General features: G+C 46.2%; 1 protein-coding gene across 2 annotated transcripts; it reads right to left on the reverse strand.

Moving 5' to 3' along the window:
* Positions 1–5,336: 5,336 nt before the first annotated feature.
* On the reverse strand, positions 5,337–9,865 carry LOC143787981 (uncharacterized). Of its 2 annotated transcripts, XM_077277258.1 has the most exons (6): positions 9,221–9,865; positions 6,782–6,829; positions 6,175–6,246; positions 6,006–6,078; positions 5,729–5,791; positions 5,337–5,639 (listed from the first exon to the last, which is right to left on the reverse strand). In XM_077277258.1, exons 1-5 carry the CDS (start codon positions 9,657–9,659, stop codon positions 5,752–5,754), a joined length of 672 nt encoding a protein of 223 aa, XP_077133373.1. In that variant the 5' UTR covers positions 9,660–9,865; the 3' UTR covers positions 5,337–5,639; positions 5,729–5,751. The 2 variants fall into 2 exon arrangements, with proteins under 2 accessions (XP_077133373.1, XP_077133374.1); XM_077277259.1 differs by lacking the exons at positions 6,006–6,078; positions 6,175–6,246.
* Positions 9,866–11,932: the final 2,067 nt, after the last annotated feature.

The following is an 11,932-nucleotide window of genomic DNA, read 5'->3' on the forward strand; positions in this document are numbered from 1 at the left end:
GTGCTGCTACAGCCATTCAATTTTTGGCCAAGGGCGTCTATGATCACCATAAATAATTTTCTAAAAAAGTAACCCCCATGGGGAAATTTGTCAGCCCATGCACTTAGTGTATGGGCATTACTAGTCTAGGAGACGCGCTCCTTTAAATTGGGCCTATTTTTTAATGAGGCCTTCCTCCACCTCTCATCATTTTCCACCACTAGATCACCAGGGTTCACGTGTTCCGTGCTGCTACAGACAGTCAATTTTTTGGCAAGCATGTCTGTGATCCCCATCAAATATTTTTTACAAATTTACCTCCCATGGGGAAATTATCAGCCCATACACTTAGTGTATGGGCATTACGAGTCTAGGAGACCCGCTCCTTTGTAATGGGACAGTTTTTTATGAGGCCCTCCTCCATGTTTCTTCCAAGGGGATTGGGATGCGTGCAAATTTTGGTCAAGGCAGAACTTGCATTTAATGCATAAGGAAACAGTATGGCAGGACCAACTGAAGAACGTGAAGTGGGTTTTCCTGTGGCCAGCCAGTACCTGGGTTCAAAGGCTTATTGGGGTGCATATGACTTGATAGCAGAGCAGGCCTTGCAGACAATACATAAGAAAACAGTATGGCAGGACCAACTGAAGAATGTGTAGTGGATTTTCCTGTGGTCATCCAGTACCAGTGGTTCAAAGGCTTATTGGGGTGAATATGACTTGATAGCATGGCAGGTCTTGCAGGTAATACATAAGTAAACAGTATGACAGGACCAACTGAAGAATGTGAAGTGGGTTTTCCTGTGGCCATCCAGTACCTGGGTTCAAAGGCTTATAGGGGTGCATATAACTTGCTAGCAGGGCAGGCCTTGCATTCAATGCAACATTTTTTCAGGAAGCCCTTCTGTACCTCTTGTGAAAGGGGTATTGGGGTGCGTTGTAATTGTTGGCAGCCCAGCCACTCACTTCATAGACAATAATAGCATAGGATATACTTGGCACACTCTCGTGGGTCTGATGCAATAGGGTGTTTATTATAATACATACAGTATTCACAATGTTCACAAATGTTTCGTTCAACAAAGGACCTTCATCAGTGTGCTCTATAAAAAGCGAGAAAAGGGTATATGGCACAGACCCTTAAGAGAGAATATTGCATCAAAAAAGTGGAATGAGCAGGAAATCCTGAAGATAGAGGGCTATAACCAGCCGATCAAGCCATAAATGAAGCTGGAGAGGAGGAGACAGATGCGGTATCCGCCGCGGGTCTGATGGCTGCATGTATTATAATAAACACCCTATTGCATCGGACCCACGAGAGTGTGCCAAGTATATCCTACATCATATCTTAAGGTCTGGGCACCTACTTCTTCGGCACCTCCACCCTTGGGCTGTGCTTACCATTTATTGTACTGCAATAATAGCATAGGAGACCCACTGTTTAATAATGGCCCTTTAAGAATATTAATGTCGCCTGATGCCCCTCTAAAAATAGGCTTTGAGACTTTAAGACCGAGTCCCTCTTTCATAAATGAAACAAGATGTCTCCTTATGTGTCACACACCACATGGCCATCTAGGGTTGTTAAATGTTACAATGACATTTCCCAGTGAATGCATTTGCATTGGTTGAAAGCAATGTAAAAGTTGAAAAATGCATAAAAAACGCTGCGTGTGAACATAGCCCAAGTGGTGGAGCAACATTTTGGTCTGGGGTTAATTATTTTGCTTTATATACTAGTCATTACCCTGGAAAAGATGTACCTTAACATATTTCCCAGCAAAATCCATTTTGGTTTCGTTTTTGTATGTATTTTGGTGCACCTGTAAAAATGGCGTGAAACTCTGACAACATTGCTGTCATGTCGGACGCTGTTCAGACCAGGTCGTTCGACAGACAGCGGTAATTCCGCTTTTGACCACTATGTGCTCATTGGCGTCGGCTAGATTTTATCTAGCTGGTCCGGGGTGAATTTACCTGATGCTCGGATTGGAAGCTGGGCCATGCCCATTGCCTTTAAATAGTTCTCCTGAACATTGGGCGTCGCCGATTATAGCTTCTGTCTTGTGCGTTGTTATCTCGGTCTGGAGTGGTGAGCTAGAAGTTGGAGTATCGTTGCTGGTGGTGTATTTCCCTTTGTCTTATTTACTCCTTCCTATATTTGTATTCATTTTGCCCTGCGCATTTATAGTGTATTCCTGAGTGACTGCGGCGTGGTGTATATTTTCCGTTATCCTTGTCTGTGCTAACTGTGGGTATTGGTGTATGATCTTTTCACTGGGTGGTGGGCGGTTGTTTCAGCCTAGGGTTGAAACAGGAGACAGGGCGAGGGTCGAGGCCTAGACATGCACACCATCAGTGTAAACTCTAGGTAGAGGGTCAGTCAGGATTTCCCTAGTCTGAGGGAAATTGCAGGGGCCCGAGTTATTAGCTCTTGCCCACCTAGTCTCCCCGTGACATTATAATCGGCCTTTAAAACAAAAACAAAAAAAAAGGGGTTTCCTTTTTTTTTTGTTTTGTCAAGGATCCCATGACTTCCATAACCCGCCAGTTGGAGGCGCTGTCCCTACAGGTCACTGAGTTGAGGGGGGCAGTGCAGCAACAGGGACTAGCAGTCTCTAATGTGCAAGCTGGAGCGACAGGTAGAGTTGCTGAGCCTAAGTTTCCTTTGCCTGAAAAATTTGCTGGGGAACGCAGTAAATTTGTTTCTTTTCGTGAAGCTTACAAACTATATTTCCGTATGCGCCCGATCTCCTCAGGTAATGAGGCTCAGCGTGTGGGCCTGGTGTTGTCATTGTTAAGCGGGGATCCCCAAGCATGGGCGTTTTCTTTGCCATCTGATTCTGCTGCATTTGACTCTGTGGAGAGTTTTTTTTCCTTTCTTGGAAATATTTACGATGAGCCAAACAGAATGGCTCTAGCAGAATCTAAGATACGCACTATTCGCCAGGGGGAGCGAGTTGCAGAGGATTACTGTTCTGAATTTCATCGCTGGGCGATCGATACACAGTGGAATGATCCAGCGCTGCGGAGTCAGCTTATTCATGGGGTTTCTGGAAGGGTTAAAAAAGCCCTTCTGATGTACGAGACTCCTACTTCTCTAGATTCCGCTATGAGTCTGGTTGTCCGCATTGATCGCCGTTTGCGTCAGGGGGAGCATGAGACACCGCCTATGGGAGAGGGTTTAGGTTCACGTGTGGTTGCTGCAGGTGAGCCCACTGAGCCTATGCAAATCGCAGGGGTGTCACATGTGAAGCGTCGAGCCCCTGAGCTCAGAAAGCAGGGAGCCTGTTTTTACTGCGGTAAGACTGGTCATTTTATTAACATCTGTCCTCTACTGTCGCAACGGCGGAAAACTTCTAAGCTCAGAGGGTGTGGAGGAGATTAATCTGAGCTTATGTATATCCTCCATGGTGGTTTCTCAAAGCATGCTCCCTGCTAAGGTTATAATCGCTGGCAGTGAGCTGCCAATTACTGTGTTTGTGGATAGTGGTTCAGCCACAAATCTCATTGATGAGAAGTTTGCGCGCACAGCAGGTTTTAGGATTGAAAAAACTGCCTCATCCTGTCCGTGTGGTCACCATCAATGCTGCTCATCTCTCACAGGTAGAGATTACTGAATTTGTGGCTGAGGTGAAACTCCACATTGGGGTTCTACATTCTGAGCAGGTTACATGTAAGGTACTCAGGTATTCGTGCAGGAGGTGGTCAGACTTCATGGGGTTCCATCTGACATCATGTCTGATAGGGGTACTCAGTTTGTGGCAAAATTTTGGAAAGCATTTTGCTCACAGCTGGGGATCAAGTTGTCTCATTCTTCGGCGTTTCATTCTCAGTCAAATGGTCAGACTGAGCGTATGAACCAAAAGTTGGAACAGTACTTACGCTGCTTTGTCTCTGATAACCAGGAGGAGTGGTCTACGTTCCTTCCTTTGGCTGAGTTTGCCATCAATAATCACCACCAGGAGTCGTCTGGGGAGTATCCGTTTTTGTGTTTACGGGCTACATCCTCAATTTTGTACTTTGAGTCAGGGGGGTGCAGCGCCCCAGAGTCCTGGTCGTTGCAGTACTGATGCTCCGCCGCTAAGGGGGCTATGGTACGTCTGATGGCACTGAAGGAGTTCACCTGACCAGGTATCACAGACACCAATACTCTTCACAGTCTGGCCTCCAGGGGGAGCTAAGGGTGCTATGTATTAGGCCACTCCTCACAATCTGGTAAAACTGGGGGTTAGATAGGAAGTTAGAGAGAAAGCTGACTGGGTTGGAACCAGGCAACATCCTGTGGCAGAGGGTGTTGCAGGGGAAGATTCAGGGGGGTCCCTGTCAGGGGTGGGATCCTGACAGAGGCCTAGCGAACAGAAAGAGAGTTAAGGGACTGCGCCTGCACTTCATCGCGGCGGTACCCCAAGAAAGGACAAGAAGTGAGGTTTATTGTGCTGAGTGAGAAACGAGATCAACGCAACAAGGAGAAACACCAGTAGGAGTCGTGCTGTAAGACGAGGCAACATCCTACTGAGGCGCGTAGCCGGTGGCCGGAACGCCGAGGAAGTATTGAGCTCCAGGCCTTACTTCAAACCTACGGCAGGACAGTCAGTTATAGGCGGGCTGTCTCACCCAAAATCACCTAAGCAGACACAGGGGGCAACATCTGGAGAGGGGCGACTCTAGGGTCCCGGAAGACCTCCGAGCCTACCCGTCATATGTGTGCGTCCAAGCCATATCATCTGGGGGACGAAACAGAACATCCTATTCGAGTTGTGAGGGAACTTCAGAAACAGACACAACAGTTGTGAGGACTATCCCGTAAGCGCAGCAGGAAAGGACTACAACACACAAGCACTAGAAGGTAGGCACCGATTTCCACCTGCAAAGGGAACTCTGGAGGTGCCATCGGACTGGCCGGACTCACGCAGCCCGGTTAACCGTACTCCGGACTAAGGATCCTGAAGCCTTCAGTAAAGAGGTAAAGAGACTGCAACCTGGTGTACTTGTTATTTACTGCGACCGGCACCACACCACAACAGCATCACTCCCCACCTTCATTGGACGCCCCTCAGCAGGGTCACGGGCCGGGTCTAGCCACCGTGACAACCCCAGAACCAAGACAGAGAGGCCCGGTACCGGCAGTGGGGGCGCTCCATGGGCTCTTCCGGCATTCCGGAGGAGGACCAGTTAGGAGCACAATTGTCATCAGTCTGGAGGAGAGTTAAACAGTGCCTGTTGAGTGTGGGTGCTAGGTACAAACGTGTGGCTGACAGTAGGCGTGTGCCAGGTCCGGACCTGAGTGTGGATGACTGGGTGTGAACAATAAAGTACTTGGCACTCAGAGATTAATTTGCAAAAAAACGTGAAAGTTTTTGTTTATTTGTGCGACCAGTTCAAGAGTGTTTAAACGTTTTCGGTCACAAGACCTTCATCAGAAACATCTCTCAAGAAACTGTAATATATACAAACAACAATTACAAGATTGTAAAAGACATCTGATATACAATTGTTTTGAAAAGTTTATACACAAAGGGTGAACAAGTCCGATTACAATCGATGTTTATACGGAAAAGAACAGCACATGATGAATAAATGAACAGACAGTGACAACCGTGACGGGCAGGGTTAATCCAGACTGGTGTTCCGTGAGTCCTCAGGCTAGGTTAAAGGAAGCTGTGAGCGTGGATAAGGATAATAAGCAGTTATATAACCTGGATGCTAAGAAAAGACCATTAGATGGGCTAAAATGCCCAAAAGGATACTGGGAAAGCAGTGCTGCAGGGTGTCAGATTGTCGCACTAGGAGCAAGAGTGCACAGTGGATACCTACAATGAGAATGTGACATTGTGAAATAGCAGAATAAAGCAAAAACAGACCGGGTGAGCTAAAGCAATATATGTCCGCCCACCCTGTATACGGGCACCACCATGTATATGGCACGCGCTACATGAGGATATGGTATCCCCAAACGGAGATGCTAATAATGTACTGATAGCGATATTCACTAAGAACCCCAGCAGAGTAGTATAAGTAAAGTACCTGGAAGCAGACCAGCGCAATGCATAGGCCTCAAAGACCCACGTGCATGTATGAAAAAACCTGGCACAAACACCTAGAGAGTATGATAAGGGTAATGTTATCAACCAAAACATGGGGTAAATAAAGAATGCATTCTATGGATGGTAATATACATAGAGATCCTGATTACCTCGGGAGTCCTGGAGGGTATATAGAAGGCAGGGCGCACTAGGAGGGCGGAAGACCGCTACAGGAGATGGCGCTAAAAAGAGTAAACGCACAGTGGGAAAGATATCCCTAAGTGTCATGCAAAGCAAGATGAGCTCTAGTAGATGAGCCCTGTATATTTACCCAGTGAATCCAGGTCTGAGGTGCCGAGATGCTGTGGGGCCGGTGTATCCAGAAGCCGCTGTGCGACAGCGGTACTTCCGGGTAAAAGAGCGTCCTGAGAGGGTCATGTGACCCACCTCGTAATAGAACACATGATTGTGGCCATAAAGACAGCTCCTGCGCAGAGTGAGGCTACTGAGAGCAGGGACAGAGCGCTGTATTGAAAAAACCCGCGCATGCGCAGATGCAAAAGAAGGGGCGAAGTGCTATGGGTAGGCACTATGTAGCTAAGAATAAGCGCTGTATTACAGAAGGAAGATGTTAGTAGTAACGCTAATGGTATAGGATCTGCAGGGGTATCCTATAGTGGAAATTAAAAGAACAAAATAGCTATACAGAGGATGGCTGAATGGTGTGTGTGTGTGGTGACCCCTGAATGAAAGGGACATGACACTTGTATACTCTACCATATAAGGTGCCACCAGTGCCCAGTGCGTGACGTGATCTTAACGATTCTAAAAGATAATAAAAGAGAATAGCATTAGGTTATATGCTTGAAACAATAAGGCAAACCCAACAACAATAATAAAACAATAAAATACATAGGAGCTCCAATAGACATAGTTAACATTATTGTAGAAAAGCTGAGACATCATAGTCTCTATTTAGCCCCTTGGGTTCCAAGGTCTGCAGTGTAAAAATCCAGAAAGCCTCCCTCTTTTTAAGCATTTTAGTGCAATTCTGGCCTCTCCTTAGGGGGTCTATTTGTTCCAAGACCTGAAACCTAAGTTGGGAGATATTATGATTCTTTTCAAGAAAATGGGACGGGAGGGGAAGGTGGGTCTTTTTGCAGCGAATGGTTGACTTGTGCTGGGACACCCTGTCACGGACCGTCTGAGTGGTCTCTCCCACATAGGCCAGACCACAGGGGCATTTTATCAAGTACACTACAAATGAGGACTCGCATGTGTAAAAGCCTTTAATAGGTATAGCTCTGCCTGTGTGGGGATGAAATACTGAGGGACCCTTTTGTACGTTACTACATTGGAGGCAATTGAGGCAGGGGAAAGTGCCTCGTCTTTGGGTCTGCAAAAAGGACTGTCTTGGAAGAATCGTGCCCGAACCCACATCTGCTTTGACTAAACGGTCCTTAAGCTTTTTGGCCCGTCTAAAACAGGGCATGAAAGGTACCCTAAATTCAGGGATATGTGAGTAACTTTTTGAGAGTATGCCCCAATGCCTCCTGATGGTGGATTGTACCAGACCAGAGAACGGGTGGAAGGTGGTGACAAAGGGGATTCTTTTACACCCCTCAGTAGATTTCCTGGATGTCATGTCGTGTTTGGCCTTCGTGAGTACCCCCTGTGGATAACCCCTGGCTGAAAACTTATTCTCCATTTCAGTTAGCCTCACTTTCTTGGTATCCCTATCGGAGACAATCCTGTCAACCCTTTGGAATTGTGACTTGGGAATCAAGTTTTTTATGGAGGGGGGGTGGCAACTGCTGAAGTGTAACAGGCCATTCCTATCTGTAGGTTTGGTGAAAAGGTCTATGCCGAGGGTCCCTCCCCTCTCCCGATAAATCAAGGTATCCAAGAAGCTGATTCTGTTTGTATCATGCTGGATAGAAAATTTAAGTTCGGGCCAGATGTTGTTAATATGATTATCAAAGGTTACAAGTGACTCCATGGGCCCATCCCAGATGCAAAAAATGTCATCAATATATCTCCGCCAAATGATGCAATGAGCTAAGAACAGGGGATGACCATAGACAAAATCGTTTTCAAAGGCTGCCATATATGCAACAGCATTTGGAGGCGCTACATTAGAGCCCATAGCTGTGCCTTGTTGCTGAACATAAAAGGAATCTTGGAACATGAAGTAGTTCTCTTTAAGTACCAAGTCCAGGAGGTCAGCACAAAAATGACGAATTTTCATATCTACCCCGGCCTCGCTCAGGAGTCTATCTGTGGCTGCCAGACCTTTTTCATGGATGATAGACGTATACAGGCTATTGACATCCCACGTGACCAATAGACAGGTGGGGGAAAGAGAGCTCAGGGACCTGATGATCTTGATGAAATCATTAGTGTCAAGTAAGAAGGATCGGGTGGTTTTGACCAGTGGGGTGATGATTTTTTCCAATATAATGGCCAATGGTGACAAGACGGAGTCCGTTAATGCCACGATTGGTCGTCCTGGGGGTTTTACCAATCTCTTGTGGATTTTGGGCAAAATATAGAATATTGGAGTGATGGGGTCTGTCTTGATGAGGAAGTCCCCAATTTTAGTGTCAATTGTACCCGCCTGGAGGTGGTAGTCAACAATTGGTTTAATTTTTTGGATTAATTGGTTTAGTGGATTCTGTGCTATTTTTTTATACACTGAAGTGTCATTTAGTTGCCTGAATACCTCCTCCAAGTAGTCAGATTTGTCCATAATCACAGTGGCACCACCCTTGTCCGCTGGTTTAATTATGAGTGATTTATCTGCTGATAATTGGTCCAGAGATAATCTCTCGGACTGTGACAGATTAGTATGAGAGTGAAAATGCCCTTGTTCCACCCCCCGAGTAAACACTTGAATGTCTCTTTCCACTAAGGAAACGAACGTCTCCACTGGTGGATTATCACGTGGTGGCATAAAGGAGCTGGAAGTCCGCAGTCCCAACCCCCGGAGTTCAAGAAGAGGGGTGCTTCCCTGGGATGACGAAGCCAGCACAGGTGGTTTGTTTGAAAAGTGGACCCATAGCCGGAGGTTCCGAAAAAACCTCTGTAGGTCCATATTCAATTCAAAAGAGTTAAATTTATACATAGGGCAAAATGATAAGCCCTTTTGAAGTAGGGATAATTGATGTGGGTCCAGATTCTTGGAGGAGATGTTAATCACCAGGGGGAGGTCCTTACCTGAGAGCGTGTTGATATCTGGCTTCTGGACTCCCCTGCGACATTGGCCCCCCCGCCTCGTCTTCCTTTCTGGCGGCTGCGGCCGTGTCCTAAAAAAGAATGGGAGGTAGAAGTATTTGAGGTACCGGGTCTGCTCTCGGTGGAACCAGAAGAGCTGAGGGAGCTGTGTCGTCTGGTGAAATGCCGAGTATCCCGCCACTGATATACGCGGTTTTGTAAATAGTCTTCTGTATCCCTCAGAAATTTTGATCTTTTCTTTTTCTCCAGTTCCGACCTGTGTGTTCGCAGCATGTCTTGGTTTTTTATCTTGAGTTCTTGAAACTCCTCCTGAGGCAGGGTACTGGATAGTTGGGTTTCGATTGCATTTATTTGGGTATTCACTGTGTCCAAGTTCTTTTGCAGATAGGAGAGGGTTAACGTCATCAGGTCTGCCGAGCATTTGTTCAGGATGTATTCAAATTTTGTACAATAATCTTTGTCTTCCCTAAAAAATGTAGGTTGTAAGGGAACCCGCAGGCCTCTTGGGATCCGCTGGACCCGAAGGTATTCGGCTAGTGTAATAATATGTAGCTCCAAATTGATAGCTCTTCTGGACTCACGTTCCAAGTCTCGATTCTTGAGTTCCTGGGTGGGAATCTGAAGAAAATCGCTAGGGGCAGTTTCTTTAGAGAGGATTTCCGCCACTTCCGTTGCATTAAAGGAAAAAGTCTCGTTAGACATCGTCCAGGGTGCACGTGTAAGGAGATTCCAAATATACCAATAGTCCACGGCACTCAAGGTTCTTTGGTGGTGCACAAGTCAGGTATCCAACCCGTATGTAAACAATAAAGTACTTGGCACTCAGAGATTAATTTGCAAAAAAACGTGAAAGTTTTTGTTTATTTGTGCGACCAGTTCAAGAGTGTTTAAACGTTTTCGGTCACAAGACCTTCATCAGAAACATCTCTCAAGAAACTGTAAGATATACAAACAACAATTACAAGATTGTAAAAGACATCTGATATACAATTGTTTTGACAAGTTTATACACAAAGGGTGAACAAGTCCGATTACAATCGATGTTTATACGGAAAAGAACAGCACATGATGAATAAATGAACAGACAGTGACAACCGTGACGGGCAGGGTTAATCCAGACTGGTGTTCCGTGAGTCCTCAGGCTAGGTTAAAGGAAGCTGTGAGCGTGGATAAGGATAATAAGCAGTTATATAACCTGGATGCTAAGAAAAGACCATTAGATGGGCTAAAATGCCCAAAAGGATACTGGGAAAGCAGTGCTGCAGGGTGTCAGATTGTCGCACTAGGAGCAAGAGTGCACAGTGGATACCTACAATGAGAATGTGACATTGTGAAATAGCAGAATAAAGCAAAAACAGACCGGGTGAGCTAAAGCAATATATGTCCGCCCACCCTGTATACGGGCACCACCATGTATATGGCACGCGCTACTACTCTTCCTTCTGTAATACAGCGCTTATTCTTAGCTACATAGTGCCTACCCATAGCACTTCGCCCCTTCTTTTGCATCTGCGCATGCGCGGGTTTTTTCAATACAGCGCTCTGTCCCTGCTCTCAGTAGCCTCACTCTGCGCAGGTGCTGTCTTTATGGCCACAATCATGTGTTCTATTACGAGGTGGGTCACATGACCCTTTACAAAACCGCGTATATCAGTGGCGGGATACTCGGCATTTCACCAGACGACACAGCTCCCTCAGCTCTTCTGGTTCCACCGAGAGCAGACCCGGTACCTCAAATACTTCTACCTCCCATTCTTTTTTAGGACACGGCCGCAGCCGCCAGAAAGGAAGACGAGGCGGGGGGGCCAATGTCGCAGGGGAGTCCAGAAGCCAGATATCAACACGCTCTCAGGTAAGGACCTCCCCCTGGTGATTAACATCTCCTCCAAGAATCTGGACCCACATCAATTATCCCTACTTCAAAAGGGCTTATCATTTTGCCCTATGTATAAATTTAACTCTTTTGAATTGAATATGGACCTACAGAGGTTTTTTCGGAACCTCCGGCTACGGGTCCACTTTTCAAACAAACCACCTGTGCTGGCTTCGTCATCCCAGGGAAGCACCCCTCTTCTTGAACTCCGGGGGTTGGGACTGCGGACTTCCAGCTCCTTTATGCCACCACGTGATAATCCACCAGTGGACACGTTCGTTTCCTTAGTGGAAAGAGACATTCAAGTGTTTACTCGGGGGGTGGAACAAGGGCATTTTCACTCTCATACTAATCTGTCACAGTCCGAGAGATTATCTCTGGACCAATTATCAGCAGATAAATCACTCATAATTAAACCAGCGGAGAAGGGTGGTGCCACTATGATTATGGACAAATCTGACTACTTGGAGGAGGTATTCAGGCAACTAAATGACACTTCAGTGTATAAAAAAATAGCACAGAATCCACTAAACCAATTAATCCAAAAAATTAAACCAATTGTTGACTACCACCTCCAGGCGGGTACAATTGACACTAAAATTGGGGACTTCCTCATCAAGACAGACCCCATCACTCCAATATTCTATATTTTGCCCAAAATCCACAAGAGATTGGTAAAACCCCCAGGACGACCAATCGTGGCATTAACGGACTCCGTCTTGTCACCATTGGCCATTATATTGGAAAAAATCATCACCCCACTGGTCAAAACCACCCGATCCTTCTTACTTGACACTAATGATTTCATCAAGATCATCAGG

The sequence above is a fragment of the Ranitomeya variabilis genome, chromosome 8 (genome assembly GCF_051348905.1).
Source record: "Ranitomeya variabilis isolate aRanVar5 chromosome 8, aRanVar5.hap1, whole genome shotgun sequence".
NCBI lineage: Eukaryota > Metazoa > Chordata > Amphibia > Anura > Dendrobatidae > Ranitomeya > Ranitomeya variabilis.

Coding starts and splice junctions, on each gene's coding strand:
- LOC143787981 (XM_077277258.1), bottom strand. CDS start 9,659: ATGCTCGGCAGACCTGATGACGTTAACCCTCTCCTATCTGCAAAAGAA. Junction 6,247..6,781: donor CACTGGTGGCACCTTATATG/GTAGAGTATACA, acceptor TACTCTTTTTAG/CGCCATCTCCTGTAGCGGTC. Junction 6,079..6,174: donor TACCCTCCAGGACTCCCGAG/GTAATCAGGATC, acceptor CATACTCTCTAG/GTGTTTGTGCCAGGTTTTTT.